General features: G+C 41.9%; 2 protein-coding genes across 2 annotated transcripts in view; one reads left to right on the plus strand and one right to left on the minus strand.

Annotated features, from left to right (window-relative positions):
* The window catches only part of LOC121448055 (origin recognition complex subunit 1-like), a 26623-nt gene extending 15818 nt beyond the window's left edge, over positions 1 to 10805 (minus strand). The window contains exons 1-4 of the mRNA XM_041651669.1: positions 10487 to 10805; positions 6650 to 6750; positions 3831 to 3929; positions 1904 to 2031 (exon numbers count right to left, since the gene is read on the minus strand). Coding sequence (XP_041507603.1) covers positions 1904 to 2031; positions 3831 to 3925 — 223 coding nt within the window. The 5' untranslated portion in view covers positions 3926 to 3929; positions 6650 to 6750; positions 10487 to 10805. The remainder of the gene's footprint in view (positions 1 to 1903; positions 2032 to 3830; positions 3930 to 6649; positions 6751 to 10486) is intronic.
* On the plus strand, positions 10775 to 26336 carry LOC121448053 (pre-mRNA-splicing factor 38A). The gene is made up of 10 exons (XM_041651665.1): positions 10775 to 11045; positions 11517 to 11676; positions 13480 to 13601; positions 15824 to 15909; positions 19252 to 19362; positions 21619 to 21731; positions 22362 to 22388; positions 22461 to 22558; positions 23010 to 23058; positions 24914 to 26336. Exons 1-10 carry the CDS (start codon positions 10916 to 10918, stop codon positions 24954 to 24956), a joined length of 939 nt encoding a protein of 312 aa, XP_041507599.1. The 5' UTR covers positions 10775 to 10915; the 3' UTR covers positions 24957 to 26336.
* Positions 26337 to 27206: the final 870 nt, after the last annotated feature.

The raw sequence follows: 27206 nt of genomic DNA on the forward strand, positions 1-27206 counted from the left end.
AAAAATATTTTATTTTTGTTTTTTTTTAAAGATTTATTTATTTATTATGTATACAACATTCCTTCTATGTATGCTCGCATGCCAGAAGAGGGCACCAGATATCATTACAGATGGTTGTGAGCCACCATGTGGTTGCTGGGAATTGAACTCAGGACCTCTGGAAGAGCAGTCAGTGCTCTTAACCTCTGAGCCATCTCTCCAGCCCCTTTATTTTTGTTTTATGTGTGTTTCGTTTTGCATATATGTCTGCGCTCTACTTGTGTGCAGTATACACGGAGGCCAGGAAGGGGCATTAGCTTCTCTGGACCTGGAGTTAAAGACAGTAGGTCCTATAAACTAGCCCTGGGTCCTCTGAAACAGTGAGTGCTTCTAAGTGCCGAGCCAACTTTCCAGTTCCGGTGTTCTACTCTTTTTCTAAAAAAAAATATTTATTTATTTATTTATTATGTATACAATATTCTGTCTGTGTCTGCCTGCAGGCCAGAAGAGGGCACCAGATCTCATTTCAGATGGTTGTGAGCCACCATGTGGTTGCTGGGAATTGAACTCAGGACCTTTGGAAGAGCAGGCAATGCTCTTAACCGATGAGCCATATCTCCAGCCCCGCAGTGTTCTACTCTTAATAGTATTCATCAGTATAAAAAGGAATTTCCAAAGGGAAGAAAAACAAGTTATTATAATCATAGGCACTTAATTTACCAATGGGAAAATTTTACAAATTAATGACTTAAAAGGAATGGTGGTTCATATCTGTAATTCCAGCACTTGGGAGACAAGGACAGGAGCATTCTGAGTTTAAGATCAATAGAGTTCAAGGCCAGTTTGGGGATAGAGATATGTAAAGAAATCGTACTTGTAAACTCTCATAGTAACTTCCCCGTGTCTGAACTCAGAAAATGTGGACCCAGCTGCTATGGAATATTATTTTAATATGTGTTATTCATTTATGCTGTGGAATATATGTTAAATGATGCAAAGATGTGTTGTGTTCTTTCATGTTGTATTTGTTTAACTCTGTAAAGCTGTGTTTCTCTGCTTGTCTAAAACACCTGATTGGTGTAATAAAGAGCTGAAAGGCCAATAGTTAGGCAGGGGGAGGAGAGGTGAGGCTGACAGATAGGGAGAATAAATAGGAGGAGAAATCTTAGGAGAAGATAGGGAACAAGAAAAGAGAGAGGCTATCAGGGGTCAGCTACCCAGCTACCCAGCAAGCCATGAGTAAGAAGAAAGGTATATAGAATAGAGAAAGGTAAAAGCCCAGAGGCAAAAGGTAGACGGGATAATTTAAGAAAAGCTGGCTATGAGGCTGGAGAGATGGCTCAGCAGATAAGAGCACTGGCACTTCTTCCAGAGGACCTGGGTTCAATTCCCTGCACCCACAAGGCAGCTTAAAATACTCCAATTCTACGGCATCTGATACCTTCACACCAATTCACATAAAATAAAGCTAAATAAATTTAATTAAAAAAAGAAACAGAGAGAGAGAAAGGAAGGAAGAAAAAGAAACAAAAGCTGGCTAGAAAAATGCTAAGGCAGGCATTCATAAAGGAGAGTAATTTCTGTGTGTGTATGCATTTGGGAGCTGGGTGGGGGGCCCCCAAGGAGAAGAGAGCGAAAGAGTAAAAAAATGAATAACACCCTGCAGTGCAAATCACCAGTTTTCCTCCTGTCTTCTTAAACTCCCCACCCCTAATCCTGCACTTGACATTCTCACTCCTAAAAACAATGGAAAGGCTAAATTCTTGAGCTGATTTCATTTCCCCACACCTGTGCTGCTGAGTGTATGTCACAGTCCACGGTGCTCTGTAAGTGCCTGTGAACAGAGAACTCAGCATCCTCCCCTCCTGCATACTCTGCAATCGTGCCCAGTAAGGGAAGGCTTCCATTTCAGGCCCAAACTCACCATCTTCAAATAATTCAGTCAGTTTAGCAATATAGGGCTTTGCATTATAATTTCCTTTAATCAACACGAACTGTCCAACCTTGATGTGAATTTCAGTGGAACAGTCATTATCTTTCACGCATATTTCTCTAGAAAGCAAAAAAGAAACATGATCGTTAAAGTGGGAGTCGATTTTGAGGATTTGGCACAAAAGACAACATTCTTTTAAAGGACATTTCCTGTTCAGGTACCTCTTTTGAGATTTAATTCTTTATTTTATGTGTAGGCATGCTTGCCTGTGCAGTGCTCATGGAGGCCAGAAGAGGGCACTGGATCCCCTGGGACAGTTGTGATCCACACTTTAAGTGAGAAAAATCAAACCTGAATCCTCCCTCTGTAAAGATTAGCCAGTGCCGATAACCATGGAGCAATCTTTTTTTCTTTTCTTTTTTAATATTTTTTTTCTTCCAAGCTCAAAAACATTCTTAAGGGCTCAGTGGGCAGGAAAAACACCAATGCACATAAAATAAAAATAAAGTTTTAAAAATCCTTCAACTGGAAATTCCTCTAAATGACTTCTCTAAGTTCTCCAATTATCTTACTGGGAAAACAATGTATCCAGTCAAAGTACACAAAACGGGTAATGAATTGTTTTAGCATAAATGACTACTTTAGATGCCTTAAATGCCTATATGCTATTGACGAAGAACAATAAAGGGTTCGGGAGGCTGGAATGCTACCCAATAATATCAAAACTGCTAAGGAATGGGGAGAAGGCTCAGTGGATGGAGCACTTGCTGAATGAGCAAGCACAAGGGTTAGAGTTCAGCTTCCCAGCACTCATGTAAAAAGCCAGGTAAGTGTAGAACCACCTGAAGTACAGCACTTGGGAAACAGAACGAGGAATCCGCAGGGCAAGCTCACTAGCTAGATGAGCTGGAATTGGTGAGTTCTGGGTTCGGCAAGAAAAACAAAAGAAACAACAACAACAACAAAAACTGCACCAATAATAAAACTGAGGGCCTCCTAAGATTCTGGGATCTCCATGGATGAGGAGCCAACGGTGGTTGTCAACACATCAAGGATAAAGCATTTTTTAGATAGAGGGCAGTTGCATGTACGAACTCACAGCGATTTTGACAGGACGCACAAGACCTTTACAAGCTCCAGCCAGGCATAGAGGAGAGAGAGATGGGCAACAACAACAAAAACAAAACAAAACAAAAAACCCATCAGTAGCTAGAAAGCGATTGGCATCTGACAGCTGCTGGGAGAGGGAGAGAGTCCGTTTACTTTAATAATAATGTGGTCCCTACAGGACAGACCAAGACCAGTGGGACATCACAAACTTAATCTTAACTCATTTGGTAAAGGAAAAAGAAAAGAAGAAATCTCAAATTGGGGTAGAAAGGGATGCGATGGGAGTGGCGATGGGAGGAGGGAGGATGATGAATGTTCAAAACACACAGCAGCAAAGAAATTCCCAAAGAATAAAAACACTGCAATAAATAAAGCACAGAGCAACTGAAGAAGCACTCAACATTAATCTCAGGCATCCAAAGAGCATACAGGCCTGCCCCGTATATATGCATGCGCGCGCGCGCACACACACACGCGCACACACACGCGCACACACACACACACACACACACACACACACACATTACACATGCACGCAGAAACAAGTTGGGAGGGACATAGTACCAACATCTCTTATCTTTTAAGCTTCAAAGAATCCACTTTAAGTAGAAGACATTATGGTACACCTCAAATTTTACTAACCAGCCACATCAGATATTTTTATAATCACACAAAACTTTTTTAAAAATTCATTTCTATTGTCCCTCAAACCTCAGTCTTTATCGAGTAGAACAGTTTAAATACAAGCTTAACGGTTTAGCCTAAAAAGTGACATTTTGCAGTCCCACTGAAGAGCTTCATCACTTACTTGTAGATTTGATAGTACCGTTTTCGATCCAGCAATGGCCTGCCAACCCATGAGAAAGTTTTCCGGGTCTTCTGCCTTGTGACATAGGATGGCATGGCTCTGATGGGGTGTAAGATATAATCAGTCCCCGCCTCCACTGAGTTCAGTCCTTGTTTCAAAACACCTGCCGCACGCTCACAGTTTAAGCTGGGTCTCTTCACACAATCCTGACAATCCTGGAACTCACTGTAGACCAGGTGGTCTCAAACTCATCAGAGATCTGTCTGCTTCTGCCTTTCAAGAGCCGGAATTAAAGGTGTATGCTGCCTCCACCTGGCTGGTAGGTCTGTACTTGTAAGCATTTACAACTTTTCCTAAATATTAGGCCCCAATTTCCCTGGGTGAAATTCATTAAACCATAATAAGCAATATCTACATAAAATATACTAAATTGCCTGTGTTTAATTCCCAACAAGATTGACTTTATCCACAAAAGAAATGTCATTGAGCTAGGACAAGCAAGGCCACAGAGAAACCTTATTTTGAAAAACCAAAAAAAAAAAAAAAAAAAAGAAGGGACTTACTTCAAACAAAGCACAACAGGTGTGAACAAATATCTAAATGAAATGTCTTCAAAATTCAGATGGGGTAAAAAATAAATGCAGTTATCTGCAAGCAATGGTGCAAAGAGTCTTAAGGAACCACTAGAAGTTAGAGGACTAAGTCTTGAGATTCGGGGAGAAAGGGCTTTGCAAGGATTTGAACTGAATAACTCAATATTGAATAATCAAAAGACACTGATAAAATGGACTGGAACGAGGGGTTACCAGGGATAGAGGGATAAATATGCAAAAGCAGCATTTGAGGGAGTGATGATAGATTTTATCAAGTGTGTCATTTCACTTACATAAAATAAAAAAATCAGGAGCTAGAGACCTAGCTCAGTTGGTAAAGTATTTGTCATGGAAGTATGAGGACCTAAGTTTATTTCTGAGAATAGTGTTTCTCAGAGTTTTATTAATGAGTATTTTTATGGAGGAGGGTATACTTCTTGTAACTAATTATTACGAGGGGTTGCATATTGTGTTGGATTTCAATAGTTTAGGTGGGTGGATGGTTTATCATGGTGATGGGTTAGGATTAAAGAGTGAGGGTGGTGTTGGGGTAGCTGCCTTGTATAGTTGTTCTGCATGAATAATAGTGGTTTCTGTTTCTGGCTGAACTTTATTTATGGGTATTTATTATTATTTAGATTACTCAGCGTTATTAAATGCTTAGTAGAACGTGCTGTTGTTAAGAGGTAATCGGGTGGAATCGGATCATTAGGAAAACACCTGTCACAACTATGGTGCTTGAGTGGAGGAGTGCGGAGACAGGGTTGGTCCTTCTATGGCTGATGGGAGTCACGGGCGGAGTCTGAATTGTGCTGTTTACCTGTGGCTACGATCAGGACTCCTATTAGTGGCAAAATGTTTGGGTTGTCTATTATGAAGATTTGTTATAGTTCTCAGGAGCGGGAATTTAAACAGAATCAGGCTATTGCTAGGATGAACCACATGTCTCTGACGCGGTTATAAAGAAAGGCTTGTAAGGCTGCTGTGTTTGTGTTGGCTCAACCATACCATCAGCCAATTAGTAAGAAGGATATAATACCTACACCTTCTCAGCCAATGAAAAGTTGGAATTGTCTGAAGTAAGAATAATTATATTAATAAGAAATAGAAGTATTTGATAAATTGATTTAGGGGTGGGTCTGAGTATATATATCATGTGGTGACAAAAAGGGCTACTGGCAGGAAAATAATTGAGAAGTCAATTTTGAAGCTTCGTGATAATTTTATAGTGCCAATAGTAATTCAATATCAGTTGGTGATTAGCAACTCTGCATTGATCTTGTGTGGCCCAGGGTGGCCTTGAACTCACAGAGATCCATCTGCCTCTGTCTCCCAAATTTTGGAATCAAAGGTGTGTGACACCACTGCCTGGCCTCTGATGGCTTGCTTTGCCTTCTGATTTACAGGTAAGTTTTATTTATTAAACCATAAATAAAATATCACTACAGGTATTTAGGGTAAATAAACCACGTATATAAGATGAAAAAGGGACTCTGGCTCTGGATCCCTTCCTGTTGCAAGGAGTCTGCTTTCTCCCTTACTTATACTTTGAATAAAAATTAGCTTTGCAAAGACCTCAGGAGGGAGGCAGGGAGAAGAGATAGGTGAGTGATGGCCTTGAACTTCAGCATTTGGGAGGGGGAGACAAAAGGATTTTTGCTGAGTTCCAGTACAGCGTGGTCTACACAACACATTCCAGGTTATCCAGGGCTACACAGACCAAGACCCTGACTCAGAAACAAAATTATAAAACAGGCAGAAATTATTGTGTAATGATTATGTGGAGTATAATTCACAACATATTACCAGTGTCACTATTTTGTACTGCTTTGGCTGTGCTTCTAAAATAAACCAATTTAAATTGAATACAAGGTAGACATAAGCAAAGAACAAAGAAGCCAGGCTGGGTAACATAAAGACATAATCCAAACTATTCAAGAGTCTGAGGAAAGAGGATCACCAAGTTCAAGGCCTGTCAGGCAGACTGAGTTCAAAGATGCTATCTCAAGCTGTAAAAAGGCTGGGGTTATGGGTTACAGGGGTACTCACTTGCACAGCTATGTTTGTGGCTCTAGATTCAATCCCCAGTATTTGGGGGAAGGAGTGAGCAAACATACATTAAGGACTCGCTCAAGAGAAAAATAAAATTGGATCTGTACTTTTTTACCTTTTGGTAAAAATGTGCTTGAATCCATACAAATGTTTAAGGAAAATCTCAACACTTACTTTCAATATATATTCTTTTTAATGGATGACGCAACACACAATTGTCAGAAATAATCTTCTAACTTCTCCCAGCTTTCTACAACGAAGTCATGCAAATGCCTCTGAAATATAAAGCAAAGACTCAAGTAAATTGTAATATTCAGCAAGTACTCATTTAAATAAAATAGGAATATCATTGAGTGATTTGTAACAAATTACTGTTCCATCAAAACTTATATAATCATCCAATGATCTAACTTGAAGATAAATGGCATTTCAACTGGTCAGCATTTAGGCATGATGGCCCTTTAACTTAGCAGTTGGGAAGCAGAGATAGGTGAATTTGAGTTTAGGGACAGGCTGATCTATATAGAGTTTCAGAGCAGTCAGGGTGATACATTGAGGCCTTGCCTCAAAAACAAAACAACAATAAAAATCCACTTTGGGCAACTAAAAAAAACAAAACAAAACCTTTTTTTTGGTAAATTCTTGGACATATGTCTACTCTATACTCAGTAATTCATTTATAAATATACATGTATGTATACATATATATGTATACACACACACACACACACACACACATATATATATATATATCAGAAATACACTATGAAAAGACACAAACCAAAATGTTCCTATTAGTATAGAGCAACAAAAATAATCCAACAATTAAAACAACATCACTATTGTGGCTCAGAACTGAAATCTTCCCAAAGGTCACCTGCTGCCTCCTAGAGAAGCTGACCTCTTGGCAGGTTCATGATTTGATGGGCTCTTTGGGAGGTGATAGGAACTCTGAAGTCTTTTACAATCCAGGAAATAGGGGATGGAGAGAGGGCTCAGTGGTAAGAGCAACTGCTGCTCCCGTAGAAAACCTGAGTCCAGTTCCCAGCACCCATGAGCTAGCTTAAAACCAAATTTAAGTACAGTTCAACAGGATCCAACACCCTCTTCTAAGCACTTGGTGCAGACATACAAGTGGGCAAACACTTACACAGGTTAAAACACAGCAAAAACAGGAGGTATAAAAGAGGACTTATGTAGAAGGAGTAGGTTCTTAGGGGCAAGTCTTTGGGGAGTTTTATCTTGTCCTGACCCTTTCTTCTGTTAGGATGTTAGGGACCCTAGACAGAATGTCTGAAATTGTGAGCCAAAATAAATCTTTCCTTGTTTTAGGTTTCCTGAATATTTTGTCATAGAAACAGAAAGTTGACAAACACACGCACACACGAAATGAAAAGATGCCAAATCAGATGGCTAGCGCACAAAAGGCCTGCTCCCGGGTGTGCTTACGGTGGTTTCTTGCCAGAACCGAGGAATGACGTAGTAATACACAGTTCAATGAACTGCTCTGCCTCACCCTCCACCCGCCACCTCATCACAGTCAGCAAAGGAACGGTAAACAACTGCAAAGCCAGGCCTGGCTTGGCCAAAAGAAGGGTTTGACTTCTGGAGATACCCGCTGCAAGGTCTTGATGTCACAGATACCAGAAATCTGAAATATGCAAAGAACCCAGGACAGAAGGCACACCCAAGACAAATGCACAAAGGAACCTCACTAAAAGCTGAGCCAAAACTCTTGACATACCTATCTCACTTAATTCTTAAAAAATAATCCCAGAACAATATACATAATATTCATAGTAGATCCTCAGTAACTATTTGCCAATCAAAAGTAGGTGTTACCTTGGTACGGTAACAACAGGTCCAATTTTACCAATAATACAGCCGTAAACTCTTAATTTAGAACAGCCAGATGCCACTGACTGTTCTTAAACTACCTTACCTTATATGTAAGTGTGTAATAGACAGCATGTCAGAGCATTTACTTCTGCCAGCTTATTATAGTAAGCTAGACTTCCCAATGACAAGTCCACTAGCTTCAATTTCCTAACCCACAAAATGGAGACAAGAGTATCTTTTCTATTCAATCATTAGTACTTGAAGCCTATGTGCTAAGCACTGTTCTAAGATTATCAGTAATAAGGTGGGAAAGCAATACATGACAAACCACGTCTATCCTAAAATTTGAGTTGCCCCAGAAATTCCACCTGTGGAAGACTGAAGCTAGGGGAAACAGGAGCAGGGACTTGTCAGAGGCAAATGTGGGGAGCGCACCTTTGGCAGACTGCTTAGTTAAGGTACATCTCCTGCCTGCTTTGTTTTTGCTTTTGGAGACAGGGTCTTGTAGACCAGGCTGGTCTCGAACTCACAGAGATCCGCCTGCCTCTGTCTCCCAAGTGCTGGGATTAAAGGCGTGCGCCACCACCGCCCAGTTTCTTGCCTTTTAAATCTTACCCTCACATCAGGATCAAGACTATGGAATGAGACAGGACCGGGCCACTGGATCTCTCTCTCTCTCCAATGTGGCAATACTGAAGAAATCTTTTTTCTGCTTTTCACTATTAACTTGGCCTTTAAAACATTTATTAGTGGGTGATAGTGGCACATGCCTTTAATCCCAGCACTTGGGAGGCAGAAGCAGGAGGATCTCTGTGAGTTCCAGGCCAGCCTGGTCTACAGAGATAGTTGCAGGACAGGGTATAAAGCTACACAGAGAAACCCTGTCTCAGAGGAAAAAAATTTTTTTTGTTAGGTGGCAGCGACACACACCTTTAAGCCCAGCATCCAGGAGGCAGAGACAGATGAATCTCTTCGAGGCCAGCCTGGTCTAAAACTGAGTTCCAGATCACTCAGGCCTGTTATACAGAGAAACACTGTCTCAAGAGAAAGATTTTTTTTTTAATTTTGTGTGTGTGTTTACCCAGTGCCACAGCACACATGTGGAGGCAGAGGACAACTGACAGAAGCAGGTTTTCTCCTTCCAAACTCTTGAGTTCCTGGGTTCTAGCTTAATGTCAAGGGGCAATATTGAATGTATCAATTTGCAGATCCTAATTTGGCTCTTTTAACTGGAATGTTGAGGACGAGCGGCAGAAGTTGGCTTGTTAGGGCACAGCTTGTGATCCTAAATCTGATGATGCTGCTTTCTTGAAGTTGTGTAATTCACAGCTCAATGCAAAACACTGAACTCAATTTCACAGAATTCAGAAATCTCCCAACATCCAAACATTGCCCTCTAATAAAGTTTTTAAAAAATTAAGCCGGGGGTTGGTGGTGGTGCATGCCATTAATCCTAGCACTCTGGAGGCAGAGGAAGGCGAGCTCTGAGATCAAGGCCAGCTTGGTCTACCAGTTAGTTCCAGGTCAGTCAGAGCAACAGTGAAATCCTGTCTCAAAAAAACCAAAATAGGCAAAGAAAGTATAATCATTCGACTTCTAAGGACAACTAAAATGGCCTTATCACTGCAGTTTTACCCGTACTAATCCTGAGCAGGAATCTCGCATCTCAAGCCTTAGGAACCCCACTTTCAACAATTGTTACAAGAGAAGGGCATTCGGCTCTAAGCTAGACCCTTACAAAGTAGAAAGCGGACCATCAGACCTCTTCTGTGATTGGGTTGAAAGCCCACCATTTGGAGGAGTCCTGAGAAGGCCGGGACGCTCAAGTCACAAGAGGTAACTTACAGAAAGTCTCTCTCTGGACGCAGTCACTAATTGGTAAAGCGGATAACAGCGTCAGCTCCCGTTCCAGGGAAATGGACGCGAGTGTTAATCGGAGGCAGGGCACGTGGAAAGCCAAACTCTTAGGCGCCAGAGGACAGGCCACACCCACTTCTCCGCAGTGGGCTTCCTGCTCCCGCAAAGCAGGAAGTATTCCAGGACCTCGGTGGGGCAAGAAGGGTCTGTTCGCTGAGGACAGTGCCCGCCACTTAACAGGCTCTTGGTGCACGTGTAGGGAAAGAAATCAGTGAGACTGTGGAGAACGCCCGGCAGGCCGGGAGCCGCACTCACCACGCCGAAGTTGCCAGGTCTGTCCGCTCCCCTGCACTTCCCACTGCTTCCAGTTCAGATCCTCGGGGAGCTGCACGCAGGCCGAGCTAGTCTTCCCCGCGCACAGCCGGCCACACCACATAAGCCCGGCGCGCGCCGAGGGAGGACTGGAAAGTTTTCGCGCCACTAGCCGTAACCCCGCCCACAACCTGATTCCGATTGGCGGTCCCAACCACCTCGCCACGCCCACCAAGGGCTCATGAAGTACTTCCGCCATCTCTGACGCCAGCCGTGCGCAGTCCCGAGGAATTGTTCTGCGCCGCACTTTCCGGTTCCAAGCTGTTGGCTTTCTGCTGTTGGAAGCGCTTCCCCAGCCGCCGGATGTCTTTTTGAAACCTGGATGTGACGTATTGAAGAAGCCGACGGAAATAGAATTGAAAGCGTTCTAAAATGGCGAACCGTACGGTCAAGGATGCGCACAGCATCCATGGCACCAACCCTCAGTATCTGGTGGAGAAGATCATTCGGACGCGAATCTATGAATCAAAGTACTGGAAAGAAGAGTGCTTTGGACTTACGGGTGAGTGACCACGCGCGACCCGCGTCTCGGCTTGCGGCTGGTTTCTTTTGACTCAGTGAGGAACGATAGACCTTCGGGTGCTAGAACTGGAGAAGAGTATGTCAGCCCTTCACATAAACTGCTCTGTGCCTAGACTTGCACTAGACAGGACACAGACAAATTTGACAGGGTCTTTCTTGATGCTGAAGGGTTTCGTTAGGTTCTTTGAGACATTCCAGGCTGGCCTCGAACTCAGAGATCCACCTGCCGCTGCCTCTCGTTTAAAGGCGTGCGGCACCACCGCGCAGCATCTGGGGGTAATGACAGGCGCTTTTCTCCACGATTTGTTTGATAAAGGATTGTTCTCCTAATATTACTTTCTTGCTGACTATGTAGGAGCCCTAAACCTTTAACCGTTTTCACCTTCCAACCAAGAAAAGCTAAGATCTATATTATATCTAAGATGTCTCTATTTGTGTTTGGTTATTTCAGCTGAACTTGTAGTGGACAAAGCCATGGAGTTAAGGTTTGTGGGTGGTGTCTATGGTGGAAACATAAAGCCAACTCCTTTCCTCTGTTTAACCTTGAAGATGCTTCAAATTCAACCTGAGAAAGACATCATTGTTGAGTTCATAAAAAATGAAGATTTCAAGTGAGTACAATGTGGGCTAGTATAAAATTCTCAGTGGTTCAGAATTGGGCTTTGTTAGCTGCCTGAGTGTTGTGTGTGTCATTGCAGGCTTTTGCCCTTGAACTAGTATTTTGACTGTCGTGGTTCCGTACACCTTCTGCTTTCATCAGTCTTGGTAGCTTCCCCTTCCCCCAAAATCATTTCACAAATGACATAAATATACACAAATATATGTACATGTACACACACACACACACACACACTATCTCAAAAAAATGTTGGTAGACAATAGATGAGGGGGTCACACGACAGAGGATTTTCGTTAACGGGTTAGATCTGTGTCTTATCCAGACATTGGCACCTGTTGACTGAGACCTTTAATTTGTTAAGCTTACAGATGCATGGCAAAGAAAATTAGCTGCCCCATAGTATCCGTTATCTCAGCGTTTAGAGCCAGGAATAATAGCTGATCATGTACCATGATTTGTTTTAGGGGCTTTATAGAAAGTGATTCATTTTGTGTTCACACTATTGCTTTAAAAATATGATGACATTTTACATGGGAAGAAGCCAAGGCCCAGAGAGATGGTAAATGGTTTGCCTAAGGATGGGCAACAGTTAAGTGGCAGGTCTGGGGCTGAGGTACAGCTTGGTAGTAGAACAAATGCAGGGCTGTGGGTTTGTTCTTTAACTGAGATAGTGCCTCACGGTGTATCCTGACTGACCTTGTATTTATGGCAGTTCTCTGTCCTCTGCCTCCCGAGTGCTGGGTCGCAGGTACAACTCGTGTCAGAATGCATATTCTTTATATACTGCTCTTCCGTGATGAAGCTTGAATTTCAAATGGAGATTTGAGTAAGGATTCGGAACATGAGATAAGGAAAAAAAAATATAACTAGAAAAATAGCTTATGCTGTAAGGACTTAACATGCTCGTGTCCTAATATAGTTCCCTTACGTTTGTTTATGGCACCAAGGCAGTTAGTTAGCCTATAGCTTCTCCATTATAGAAGTTGAGAAAACAAGTTACATGTCTGCAATCAAAGTAATATACGAAATCAGAATTTTAACTTCTATAACTTTGACCTTTTTCCAGAACCTACATTTATAGCAATATATGCTTGTTTTAACATTGTTATAAAATGTATATAATACTTTGTGTTGCCGGGCGGTGGTGGCGCACGCCTTTAATCCCAGCACTCAGGTGGCAGAGGTAGGCGGATCTCTGTGAGTTCGAGACCAGCCTGGTCTACAAGAGCTAGTTCCAGGACAGGCTCCAAAACCACAGAGAAACCCTGTCTCGAAAAAGCAAAAAAAAAAAAAAAAAAAAACTTTGTGTTGCTAAATTTATTATCTTTTTGGAATCTTAGGCCAATTCTGTAATTCTGTGAAGTTTTACACATGATATATCTGAAAGTTGAGCAACATATACCAATCTCCACAGCTAGTAATTGATTAGGAAGTTCATTGGGTTTCCATATTTTAGCCATCATCTCTTCTATGCTACCTTCAAAATTATGGCTTTTTGTTTGTTTGTTTGTTTTGTTTTCGAGGCAGGGTTTCTCTGTGTAACAACCCTGGCTGTCCTGGAACTCACTCTGTAGACCAGGATGACCTCAGACTCATAGAGATCTGCCTGCCTATGCCTCTTGAGTACTGGGATTAAAGGTATGCGCCACCACCACCCAGAAATTATGGCTTTATTATCTGATAACAAGAAAAACAAACCAGAATACTTTTATCTAATATTGTCATGAGAAAAGTTAGTTATAGAACTCAGAAACTCTTAGGCTGGCCTGTTGTTTCAATGTCCTCTCTCTGTTAGGTATGTCCGGATGTTGGGGGCACTTTACATGAGGCTGACAGGAACTGCAATTGATTGCTACAAGTACTTGGAGCCTTTATACAATGACTATCGAAAAATCAAAAGCCAGAACCGAAATGGGGGTGAGTATGATACAAGTCTCTAGACTATTTTCCTCGGGCACTTGTATTCTGTGTCTCCACTCGTTTTCACAAACACCGAATGTTCCTCTTCATCTGCATCATTGCTGTCTCCGTCTCCCTCACTGGACACATGACTGCCTCCCTTTCCCGTCAGATTGACCTTCCACACCTACTCCATCCACAAGGTCTAGAAGCTTCAAATTGGTCTCTCTATAAAACCTGACTTAGCCTGCCCAAAGTCATTTTCCAAATACCACAGCTTCACTTTTTCCCCTGTAGGCTACTCGATGTTATACTTTGTAGACTAAATGGACCTGTGTTGTTCATGTAGGTACTCCACTGAAAATACTAAGCTTATCCAAGGACAGAGACATCTCTATATGTTTTATACATACACCCTGGTTTTGTTTTGTCTTGTCTTGAGGGCATGTGGCCCAAGTGGACCTTCAACACTGTGTAGCTAAGGAGGACTTCAAACTTCTGATTCTCTGGTCTCTGCCTCCTGAATATGGGAATTACAGGTGTGCGTGACCGTGCCTGTCTTTATTTGGCGGGGGGGTGGGGGGGGGTGGGGGCGTATTGGAGAACTGAACCTCATCATGCATGTGAGATCTGTGTTCTGCCACTGAGCTCCAGGCCTTGCCCTCAGAGATACACCTTCTATGTTAAGAAAGGGTTTGTGGTAATACAAACAGAACCTCTTAATTGGAGACACACCTTTCTTCTTAGGAATATAGAAGATTGAAATTTAATGTGAGTTGAATATTCCTTATTCAAAATGACTTAGAGCCAGAGTGTTGTAGGCTTCAGTGCATTTTAGATTTTGCAATAGTTGTATAAACTGTCAGAAACCTCAAATTCTTCAAAATCCAAAACGTAGTGAGTTTCATGCCCATGTTCAAAAAGTTTCAGACTTAAGAATCATTAAGGATTTAGTTGTTTTGTCTTAGGCCTTCTCAATCTGTATTGCACTTTAAACTTGTTTATCATATTTCTTCACTGAACTAATGTGTATTGAGAATTGATGTTATGCCAGGCACTGGAAGCAACATGGTGAACAGGTGGATATGACTGTGGTCATTTTTGAACGAATTCCTTATATTGTGGTAAACTAAGATGGGATTTTGGGATTCCTCAAAGCCTTGACATTTTAGGCTATGGTAGTCCTGCACATGACGATATGTAGGCAGCGTCCCTGTACCTTCCCTAATGGACACAACTAGACTTCCTTTCAGTAGGGTAATAGAGGTCTGCAACGTCACTTGTTGAGAACTATAAAACTAAGATAATAGCAGGAAGGATTCTAAAAAACGTGTCCTTTTTGTGCTGTGAAAAATGAAATATTCTTTGTTTTAATATTTTATTTCTTGTGTGTGTCTATGTTTGTGTTTGTAATAAGTTCATGTGCTATGGTGCATGTGTTGAAGTCAAAAGATAAATCTAAGAATTGGACCTATTTTTCCACTGTGGTTCCTGGGATCAAACTCAGATGATCAGGCTTGTGTGGCAAGTGCTTTTATCTGCTGGGCTACACCATGGACCCCTAAAATAGAAATATTATATATTCGGGGATATTGTAGGTTAATGGGAGAAATTACAACTAAGTGACTTATTAGTGTTAACTTTGGATATATAATCTTGACTTATCTATTCAGTGTTATCCTACATAATTCATAAAGCACTGTTTGTGCTTTAATGTTTGTGTCTCCAGTTCGTTTTGTTTTGTTTTGTGGTGTTTGATAGGAATTGAACCTAGAACTTCATATATACAAGGCAAGTTCCTTACCACTGAACTATACCCACAGCTGATCTTTTATTATTGGAACAGCCTTATTCATCTCTTAGTTCCTTGTTTCTAAAGAGGCTTGATTGGGCTGACATCTCCTGTCGAGTCTGACTTAAGCCTGGGACCCCGATGATTGAAGGAGAGAACGACTCAGTTTTCCTCTAACCTCCACACATGTACTGTGCAAGAGCATGCACACGCAGTAAATAAATAATAAACAATGAAAAATGTTTAAAGAGGTTGGGCATTTAGCTCAGTGGCAGAGCACTGGCTAGGTAAGCACAGGACCCCAGGTTCAGTCCCCGTCTCCAGGATAAGGAAATAAAGAGGTGTGGGCATGTAGGGTGCTTCATGGAAAGTTTCATGGTTCTTTGACGTTTTGGTTACCCAGGTCTATCATTTCCAGGTTGCTTGAACTGATTGTTTTGCCTTGCAGAGTTTGAACTGCTGCACGTGGATGAGTTCATCGATGAGCTTCTGCACAGTGAGAGGGTCTGTGACATCATTTTACCCCGGCTACAGGTATGAGACATGGGTCTGCTATGGAGTCACCTTTTACCTCCCATGCAAACACAAGTACATACTAAAAAACACTGAAGGGTTTTCTTAAAATGTCCTTCTATCACACTTTGTACCAGAGAGGGAATGAGGTAGAAGCAGGGAATGTTTCCGGGGTAGGATGTTGGAAGGGAATAGCTAGAGAAAACGTTTCTTCTTCCGAATATATTATCACAGGTCTTATAGGTGGAGTACCTTTTCTCACACTGATGAGCTTAGGCTATGAAACAGAAAAAAAGAATGTGAACATTCAATCCCTTAAACGTCTTGTTTATCATCCTGCCTCACATCCCGTGAGGACAATCCATGAAGCACCCTTCAGGGTTGGAGGTAGCCAGTGTTCTTGCTTTGTTTTGTTTTTCTGATAGTCTTGACCATATAGCAACAACTGGCCTGGAACTGACCATATAAACGTTGTTGTCATCTTGCTGTCTTCAGGTGCTGTGATTATAGGCTTGCACCACCATGTCTGGCTAAGACTTCATTTTTAGTTTTAGAGAGAAAAAGATATGGTGGGTAACCTTAGATGAAATGTGTTGTAGTGGAGAGTTGATTGGATAAGGATTTAACCTAAGTTCATGTATTATTATAGAACCCAATCTATAAAATGGGAAATTCCTGTTGAAAAGAAAAAAAGCAAGGGTGGGGAGCTTGACTCAATGGAAAATGTGCCAGGTGTGGTGGTGCGTTCTTTCAGTCCCAGCACTCAGGAGGCAGAGGCAGGCAATTCTCCTATGAGTTTAAAGCCAGCTTGATCTACGTAGAAAGTTCCAAGCTAGCCAGGGTTCATAGTGAGACAAGGAAGGAAGGAATCAAGAAATCATTCTGCTCATATTAGTCCTATATTATTTGTGTTTTAATAAGTAAAGCTTTCCTGAAGATCAGAGGGCAAAGCAGCCATACTTGTCAGCCATACAGGCCAGGGAGTGGTGACATACACCTTTAATCCTAGGACCGAGGAAACAGATCCAGATAGATCTCTGTTAGTTCAAGGCCAATCTGGGCTGTACAAGATTGAATTTGTCTAAAAGAGAAACAGCTCACACACGGGTGATCCCAGCACTACGGAGGTTGAGACCGGAGTGATATGGCTGAGTGAAGAAGAATATAAGGGAGAAGAGACAGGAACTCAGTGGGGTGTAGTCTTCAGGGTTTGTGGAGACAGGATCTCGCCCATTTTTGGTCTGAGGTAGAGATAAAAGCCCGTGGCTGACTGCTTTGCTTTTCTGATCTTCGGGTTGAACCCCAATATCTGTCTCTGGGTTTTTATTATTCATGCTTCAGCTTAGTGTCTTAACTAAAGGAAAGCTAAGTGACTGTCACCACCTGTTCCTCCCTTACATCTCGAAACTAGACCTACAGGACAATTTACAGGCGTGGAAGAGATTTGACTATCTTGATTGTAGTGAAAATTTCAAGTGTTTATTTTTATAATAAAACTTAAATTTTGCTGGGCAGTGGTGGTGCACGCCTTTAATCCTAGCATTTGGGAGGCAGAGGCAGGCGGATCTCCGTGAGTTTGAGGCCAACTCTGATTTACAAAGTGAGTTCCGGGACAGCCAGGACTGTTACACAGAGATACCCTCTCTTGAAAAAATTTTATACTTTAAATATACTTACTTTAAAAGTACAGTTTTCATTGTATGTCAGAAAGGCAAGTTGACTAGGATGGCGCATGTCTGTAATTACTAGTGTTCCAGTGGCTGAAGCAAGGAGATGTTGAGTTCAAGACAGCCAGTGACTACACAGGAAGTCTTACCTACAAAAAAAGAAAAAGGGGAAATCCTTAGGGCTGAGAAAATGGCTTAGTCGGTAAAACGTTTGCTGCACAAGTCTAACACCCTGAGTACAGATCCTCAGAACTCACACAGAGCGAGCATTTGCAGCAGTAATCCTAGCAGGCCACTAGGGAGATGGAAGACAGACAGAATAACTGCCAGGAGTTCACACAACAGCTAATTTGGCATACACGGCAGTGAAGAAGACCCTGCATTAAACAGAGTGGAAGGCAAACCATGACACACAGGTGTTCCTCTGCTTTGGCATACGTGCTCACATTCACAGATAAAATTTTTAAATATTGAAAGAAAAAAAGCCTACACTGAAAAGATTGTGGCACAGCCTTTAATCGCAGAACTTGGGAAGCAATCTCTAAATTTGGGGCCATCCTTGTGTTCTAGGACAACCAAGCCTTCATTGTGAAACCCTATCTCAAAAAACAGTGAAAACAAACAAACAAAAAATACCAAAAAACAAAACAAGTCTGTGCTAGGAAAATGGCTCAATGGTTAAGAGTGTTTGTTCTGTGAACATGAGGACTCAATTCAAATCCCCAGCACCAATGTAAAAAGCATGCTGCTAAGTGCCCACTGCCCAAGCTTGGCAGGCAGAGAACTTGCCAGATAGCATAGCCAAATGGCAAGCTTCCAGTTCAGGGAAAGACTGTCTCTGTGCAGCACGATGGCGAGCAACAAAAGGTGCCCACGGTCCTCTTCTGGCCTTCCACAGTAAGCATGGGCCCAGACAGTCATACATTTATGTACATGTATCACACAAATTAACTAATTTGTCTTTATAAAATTAAAACATTTGTTTTTCAATTAATTTTATTTTTACTAATTATTATTAGTAGAGTGCTCACCAAGGCAAGTAAGGGCTAGAGGACAATTTTTTTTTTTTAAAGATTCCATGCATCCCCACATTCCAGAAGAGGGCACCAGATCTCATTACAGATGGCTGTGAGCCACCATGTGTTTGCTGGGAATTGAACTCAGGACCTCTGGAAGAGCAGTCATTGTTCTTAACCTCTGAGCCATCTCTCCAGCCCATAGAGGACAATTTTTGAGATTCAGTTCTCACCTTCTACCAGAGAATGCAAGAAGAGGGCATTGGATGATCCTCTGGAGCTGGTAAGCCACCATGTAGACAGATACTGAGAACTGAACTCCGGTCCTCTCCAAGTGCAGCAAGTGGTTGTTCTTCATTGCTAAATTATCTCCAGCCCTGAGGTTAATGTGCGACTACACAGATACTGATTGACAGTCCAGTGACCTTATAAGACCACAGGAAATAGAACCAATTGAAAACGAGCTTGTTCTCGTCGGCATTGTTTATATTTGTAGTGGAACTTAAAAGAGCATATACGTGCCAGGGAAACTAGCTTCTGAGGGAAGTCTTGAGGTGCAATACGACTTACTATACCTGAGCTGTTGCTTCACAGCCTTTCTGTCAACCCCAGAAGCTCAGTGTTACCATCAGGACCTGGAGGAAGCAGCAGTGACTTAACTTTTACTGTGTTCCCTGTAGAAACGCTATGTACTGGAGGAAGCTGAGCAACTGGAGCCTCGAGTTAGTGCTCTAGAAGAGGACATGGATGACGTAGAGTCCAGTGAAGAGGAGGAAGAGGAAGATGAGAAGGTAAGGCATATGAAAGCTTTAAGAGCTAGGAAGGAAGGAAATAGCCCTTATTTTTCAAGCTTTAAATTAATGATAACCTTTTATTATTACTTTTTTTGTTTTGTTTGTTTTTCTAGACAGGGTTTCTCTATGTAGCTCTGGCTGTCCTGAAACTCACTCTGTAGACCAGGCTGGCCTCAAACTCAAGTTCACCTGCCTCTGCCTCCTGAGTGCTGGGATCAAAGGCATGTGCCACTACCACCACCCAGCCTCTTCAAATCCTTCATGAAATAATTATTTTGGGGAGAAGGAGGGCCCTATTGTGGGGATGAGGCTAGATAGCCATTTCAGATCTGCCTCAGGGATGCTAGGATCACAGCCCTGTGTGCAAAAAAGGAGAGTTTATCTTCTTATTATAATGCCCTTTAGAGTAAAATATCCCTTGGCTTGAATGCCTCAGCTCTGTCATAGCAGTGGTGTGAGCCTAACAATCATGATTCCCCCTGCCCCTACCCCCCATTGAGTGAGGGATTGAATCCAGTCTCTAAGGTAATAATAGTACTTTTCTCTGAACACTGCCATGTAAGGTCTCAGAGTATATTTCCACATAATTTCAAATGTATGGTAGCTATTACATTTAGGGGGAAAGGCTTGAACATACTCTAGAGGGAAGTTAGCTGCTGCAGAGCCATGTTGTCAGAACTATAATCACAGTGCTGAAAAGCTTGAAAACAAGCTCCCAGCTGTCAGTGACTGAGGAGTCAGATTGTTAACCTGATATCAGGCAGCCATTAATAATGTGAAATAGCTTATAGTAAAAGAGCTCTAAAGCATTTGTAATTAAATTCTAGGAAACGTGCCTAGAAAGGGCCAGAAGGGTGGGTAGTGGTGCACACCCTTAATCCCAGTACTTGAGAAGCAAAGGCAGGCAGATCTCAGTGAGTTTGAAGCCAGCCTGGTCTACCAAGTGAGTTCCAGGACAGCCAGTGCTGTTACATAGAGAAACCCTGTCTCAAAAAACCAAAAGAAAAAAAAAGGAGGGGGAGGCAGAAGAAAATAAAGGAAGTAGTAACCTTGATGCACACGGCAGCACCTGCCTTTCATTCCAGCTTTCCAGAGTTGCCTCCAAAACTAAAAAGTTAACCTCAGATTAGATTTTCTATTGGAGAAACAGTAATCTATTTTTCCTCAACTTGGAATTATCTATTCCTGTCCCTTGTGGTATTTTATTTTTTTAATCTTTTCCTCCCCTGCACTTCTATCTTTGGCACAATTCCAAGTTGTAAATGTCATTCATCTATGATCAGTTTCTTCTGCTGGCAAATGTGCACAAGTAGGACCCTGCCCCAACTGTATAGCTTCATAGTACATCTTGACCAACATCTTGATACTTAGAACAGCAGGTGTCTCTTCTGCTCTTCTTCAGTAACTGCTTTCCTATTTTTGCTCCATTCTTTGTTCTCTCTTTATCTTATTTCTATTTCTGTGTATGTGTCTGGGTATGTGCACATGAATGCAGGTGCCCTCAGAGACCAGAGGTGTTAGGTTCCCCTGCAAGGGAACTTATAGGTTACTGTGAGACACCCGACACTGGATATCCAGTTTACAGAAATAAGCCTTTTCCCCCTTTTTCAAGACTGAATGGATTCTCTGTGTAGCCCTTATTGTCCTAGAACTTGTTTTTTTTTTTTTTTTTTTTTTGTGGTTTTTCGAGACAGGGTTTCTCTGTGGCTTTGGAGCCTGTCCTGGAACTAGCTCTCTAGACCAGGCTGGTCTCGAACTCACAGAGATCCGCCCACCTCTGCCTCCCGAGTGCTGGGATTAAAGGCGTGCGCCACCATCGCCCGGCTAGAACTTGTTTTGTAGACCAGCTTGATCTTGAAATCAGAGATCCGCCTGCCTCTGTTTCCTGAGTGCTTTGGATTAAAGGCGCACACCACCACGGCTTGCGCTATTTTTTCCTACTGTACTCACATTCATAGGCTGATATTGGTTAATTCTTTTTTTAAGACAGGGTTTTTCTGTGTAGACCAGGCTGGCCTCAAACTCGGAGATCCGCCTGCCTCTGCTTCTCAAGTGCTGGGATTAAAGGTGTGCGCCGCCGCCACCTCGCCTGGTAATTCTTTTTGTCAGTAAAACTACCCCTTTATGTAGTCAAATCACGATTGTAGAGTCATTTAAAAGATGTCCATTAGAACAGATTAGGGAGGGAACCATAGCTGTGTTCTTGCGTGACTTCCTTTAGTAAAAGCCAATACTCATCCATCTTGTTTCAAGCTGGAAAGAGTACCATCACCTGATCACCGACGAAGAAGCTACCGAGACTTGGACAAGCCACGGCGCTCTCCTGCACTGCGCTACAGGAGGAGTCGGAGTCGGTCTCCCAGGAGGTAGGGCTGGAACACTACAGCCTAGGAATCTGACTTCCAGGGAAGGAAAAGTATTAGCCTATAGAGATGTTTGCCAGGGTATCTGTTTCCTTGTTCCTACTGAATCATCATCACCCATAAAGCCTCATTGGCAGAGGGAAAAGGCCATTTCTTTAATCTTCGCTTGTGGTCAGTGAATTAAGCTGGCCTTGGATATACAATTGAGTTATGTTTCTTTGCTCACCTGTTGTGATTATGTATTTCCCAGAGAGTAGAGTAACCTTAATAAGGATGGCTAGTACAGCTTCTCTGTGCCTCCCGTCCTCCAGTAGGTTAAGTTGGTTATGTTTTGAAGATGGTGACAGAATACAAGACTCAACAGGTCCTTCCTGCAAGTGTTTTTCTCGTATATGTATGTTTGTTATTATCCCCCTGGTAAAACTAAATTGCACGGCTAGAGTGTTAGAAGTTGACATGTACTACATTTAAGACATAGATACAAGAAAGAATCAAGTCAGGGGCCATTGTTCAGTCCCTGGCACTCTTCCCCTCTTTTAAAAAAACAAAACAAAACAGAACGAGTAATTTTATGTGTTTATTTTTGTTATTTACAAGATCCAGTGCACTAACCTGCTCTTCCTCTTCCCACAGGCGAAGTAGATCCCCCAAAAGGAGAAGGTAGGTCCTGAGTCATTTCTAACAAAAGGGTTCTGAGAAGGGACCGTGCTGAGCTGGCTGTTTTTTCCATAGCCCTTCTCCACGCCGAGAAAGACATAGGAGCAAGAGTCCACGACGCCATCGAAGCAGGTCCCGAGACAGACGACACAGATCCCGCTCTAAATCCCCAGGTATAGTATTTGGGCTCTTTCCTGCTTGTCTTAGTGTCTTAGTAAAGAAATCTAAAAGGAGCATTAAGATCCTTCAACACAAATATATAACGGCACTCCTACCTAACAGGAAAGGAGATGGGCATGGAATTCAGAAGTGAGAGTACTCATTAGACTCTAGTGAGGGGATTACAGTTGTTTGTTTTTATGCAAAATTGCAGAAATAAGACCTGGTATAATATCGGTCAAAGCCCGAGGTAACGTTTTGTGAAGTTAGCCATAATGCTGTGGATATATGATTTCACTACTGCATTCCCTGCCACAACTAACAACCAAAAGAGGTGTAATAGTGAGTGGTGTCCTCAGACTAGGCCAACAAAGCGTAGTGAGTGAAAGGAATTGGGGGAAGTGAGAATAATATCCTACAAGAAGGAAAACAAAAACTCTCATCCAATGACCTTTTCTTCCCTAGGTCACCACCGTAGTCACAGACATAGGAGTCACTCAAAGTCTCCTGAAAGGTACGGGTTAAACCTCTACTGTAAGAATTTAATTCTGGGCTGGGAAGGTGGCTCATTGGGTAAAGTGCTTCTCATGCAAGCATGAGAATTGGAATTCCACCCATAACACCTGTGTTAAAAGCGCCTGACATCTTACTGCTGGAGAGGCAGACAGACCCATTGAGTTTGCCAATCAGCCAGCTTCAAGTTCAGTGAGACTCTGTCTCAAAAAATAAAGTGGAGAATGAGTTAGGAAGACACTCGATGTTTACCTCTGGCTTCCACGTGTGCACACGCGCACATTTAAATCTTTATTCACTAGTTAAAGTTTTAAATATAACTGAGATGGGGAATTTTGTTTTGATGTGGGTATTGGTAGTTCATTACAAGGTAAAATAGGCTCCCCTCCTCCCCCACCAATTTCTTTTGCACCTTGTTTCCCTTCTTTTTTTTTTGGTTTTTCGAGACAGGGTTTCTCTGTGGTTTTGGAGCCTGTCCTGGAACTAGCTCTTATAGACCAGGCTGGTCTCGAACTCACAGAGATCCGCCTGCCTCTGCCTCCCAAGTGCTGGGATTAAAGGCGTGCGCCACCACCGCCCGGCCCTTGTTTCCCTTCTTGGAATTAAAAACTTTGAATGGTGGTCTCAGTGGTTCTGGGCTTTTTTATTTTTAATTGTGTATATGTGTTTATCTGCATACACATAAGATGCCAGTGGAGGCCAAAAGTATAGAATCCCCAGGAACTGCATATGTATTTTTTGTGAGCCACGCAATGTGGGTGCTGAGAACTGAACATAGGTCCTCTATACCGGTGCCTGCTTTTAACCACTGAGCCATCTCTAGCCTAAGAACTAACTTTTAAAACTTTAACAGTTGAGTCCTTGAACAAGTCATTTTTAATTCATCTTTATTAGTTCGCTGTGGGCCATGTACCCCATTAGGTACATTCTTACCCTATGAAGCAGTTGTTTGGTGGCAAATTCTAAATATCATCCTTGGCTCATAGTGCTGTTCAGAACCATTAAAAACAAAAACAAAAAATCTCCTGATAGGATCTCAATGGCTCAAAGGAAAAAGTGTTTGCTGTGCAATGGTGTCCAAATCCTCAGAAACCACTTAAAAAGCTAGGCGGGTGATTTCCACTGCCGTGAATCCCAGCACTCTGAATAGGATCCTCAGAACAAGCTGGTTGTCTAGACTAGCTTCATTTTGAGCTGTAGTTTCCATTGTGAGATCTGTCTTGTTTTCTTTTACTGGGATAGACAGCATGACCCAGAGCAATAGGTTTATTTCAAATTATTCTTCCAGGTAACAGTCTGTGATTGAGGGAAGTCAGGGAAGGGAGGGATTCAAGCAAGGAACCATGGTGGAAAGCTGCTTACTTCCTTGCGCTCTGGCTAGTTTTACACAGCCTAGCCCCAACTACCTTGTGATGGTGCTGTCCTCAGTGGACTAGGCCCTCCTACATCATTCAATGCAACTTCTCAGACATGGCCAAGGCCAGTCTAATGTAGAGAAATCCTCAATTGAGATTCCTTTTCCCAGCTGAGTGTGTCAAGTTGATACAATAAAAACTAAGCAGCACATCCTGCATCAAAAGAGCACTCGAGGAAGACTACACGTGTATGCACTCGGCGCATGTGCACATTTGCAGGCATGCAACACACACACACACACACACACACACACACATAAATAAATTTGTGCTGGGTAAGGTGATGAACACCTGTAATCCCAGCACCGGGGAGGCAAAAGTGGGAGGCCGTCAACAAAACATACAAAGTGCACCTAATGTTTGCATCATCTCTATTCATCAGTGTCGGCATACTATGAACGTCTGTCTTCCTTGTTTTAATGGTTTATTATCTCATTTCAGGTCTAAGAAAAGCCACAAGAAGAGCCGGAGAGGAAATGAGTAATGGATTCATTTTTAGTCCAGATGGCTTCCTGTGAATATGAGAATATCTGTTAAAGGGAAATGTTCAAGATCAGGCAGCTATGAGTATTGGGGTTTTTAAAAATCAAGTTCTTGTTTGTTTTGTTTTTATTTTAACATTATAGAGGTGCTAGGTTTTGTATCTCTTTGAATTATAATCAACATCTTTGAAGGATGTCTTTGACCAAATCAAGGTCAGGTTTTGACCTAACCAATTATGGTATTCACACTTACCAAGGTTAGAGGGGACCTGGGAGTTGGGGAGATTCAGGACAATGAAGAGATGTAGTTCACGGGTGACTTTTTTTTTTTTTGGTCTTTCGAGACAGGGTTTCTCTGTGGTTTTGGAGCCTGTCCTAGAACTAGCTCTTGTAGACCAGGCTGGTCTCGAACTCACAGAGATCCACCTGCCTCTGCCTCCCAAGGGTGACTCTTTTCTTATTTGTAATTAAACCTGACGCAGTTGTCATTTATCTCTAGTTTCTCTATGAAACCCTAGAATTTATGCTGCTGCGACCCAGCTAGTGAAGCACTTCACTGACTACAGACAGCAGCAGTAACAATAAACACAGTTACTAGTTAGCGGTTTTGTAAGAACAGAATACATTCAAACGTGAAGGTTTTTCTGTATTTTTTTTAATTCAGTTTCATTAAACAATTCAACATGATTGCAATTAACATCCTTTATACAAGCCAGGTATGGTGGTTCATACCTGTAATGTCAACACAGGCTGAAGCAGAATACTGTAGTTTTCACCTCGGTTGCTTTTAGAGGGTATAAAGTGAGAGGGTTGTGATGGTCATGAAAATGACACATTCTGTTTAAGACAGCTGCAGTATTTCTACACGGATAGAAAGAGGGACTAGTAGGGTTCAGCGTGATGATCTAGGCCAGAACTGACAATTGTCAAGGACGTTTAGATGCCCAGGGAGTATCAGTAGATTTAAGAACAGCAGGAGCACCACAGGCAATGCCAACACTTATGACTAGTAATACAGGTCACCTAGTAAATACTGGAATGAGCCATTCACAAAGGTAGAATTGGTAGGTCAAGGACACTGAAGGGTCTGAAGATATAGAAGCAAAATAAAAGCTTTACTAAGTCCATAGGCTTAATACTGATATTAGAGAGTATTATTGTATTAGCTAAAACAATTCCTTCTGCCTGTACTTACCTTCCTCCTTTAAGAGGGTAGAAATGACTGACTTCTTGTCACTATAAGCCTAGGAAGAACTGTAAAGACCAGCTGCCTTATAGGATCCAGCTTCTCAGGAAGTCATAGCTGGTCCTAGGATAAACATTTCTATTGTTTGCTGTTGATTGGGGAACTTCTGTAGCAATATTAAAGCAGTTTTTATCAATTTGCACTTTCATATTCTTTGCTGATTTCTCTAACCATGATACCTAAATTAATAAGGGAATTAATAAAGTTGTAAGACCTATTATAGCTTATAGCTACAACTATATTTTGTGGCTTTTAAAATTAAATATATCTTCACTCAGGTCTGGTAGAGATTCCTAGTTATTTCTTACTGAGGTGATATAGGTGGGAAAAGATGCCTCTGGCAAAATGATCCATGGGCCAACCAAGCACCATCAGTTTAAAAGTTTTAATATTAAGGTAAATTTAAGTAATAAACTTACAACAGAAAGACCCAACAATATTTTAAGAGAAACCTTTCCAAAAGTATACGTTAGATATGATAGAATCTGGATCCATGGGCAGCATGAAGCATACCATTCCTACTAAATTAGAACAAAGGAAATAAAAATAAGGGTGAGTAGGATATGTTGAATATTGAAGACCATTCTGACAGACAAAAGAATTAGAGATGACATTTGAAAGGTAGATTTGTCACCTGTTTTGCCTATTATTACATGAGGCCTTTGAATGGTAGCTTTGAAATTCTTAGGTTACAACATAGTCTTAGAAATATGTTTTACATCTCAGCTGTACACATGCATATATTCTTTGTGCTGAAACAGGCTTTAAGAAAAAATATGCAGGCCATGTGGTGGTGGCACACGCCTTTAATCCCAGAATTCAGGAGGCAGAAGCAGGCAGATCTCTAAATTCAAGGCCAGCCTGGTCTACACAGAATGAGTTCCAGGACCGCCAGAGCTACACAAAGAAACCCTTTCTCAGGAAAACAAAAACCAAACAAACAAACAAAAAAACCAAATAATGTAAAATGTATTCATATTAGTTTTACTAAGATTTAAAAAAAAAA

This window comes from Microtus oregoni, unplaced genomic scaffold (assembly GCF_018167655.1).
Source record: "Microtus oregoni isolate MIOR12 unplaced genomic scaffold, Mior012 000005F_ref0000423, whole genome shotgun sequence".
Classification (NCBI taxonomy): Eukaryota; Metazoa; Chordata; class Mammalia; order Rodentia; family Cricetidae; genus Microtus; species Microtus oregoni.

Bases quoted from the DNA above. Each gene is read 5' to 3' on its own strand.
- LOC121448053 (XM_041651665.1), top strand. From the start codon at position 10,916: ATGGCGAACCGTACGGTCAAGGATGCGCACAGCATCCATGGCACCAAC. The intron at 21,732-22,361 runs GTAGGGCTGGAA...CTCTTCCCACAG, and splicing joins CGGAGTCGGTCTCCCAGGAG to GCGAAGTAGATCCCCCAAAA. The intron at 23,059-24,913 runs GTACGGGTTAAA...ATCTCATTTCAG, and splicing joins CACTCAAAGTCTCCTGAAAG to GTCTAAGAAAAGCCACAAGA.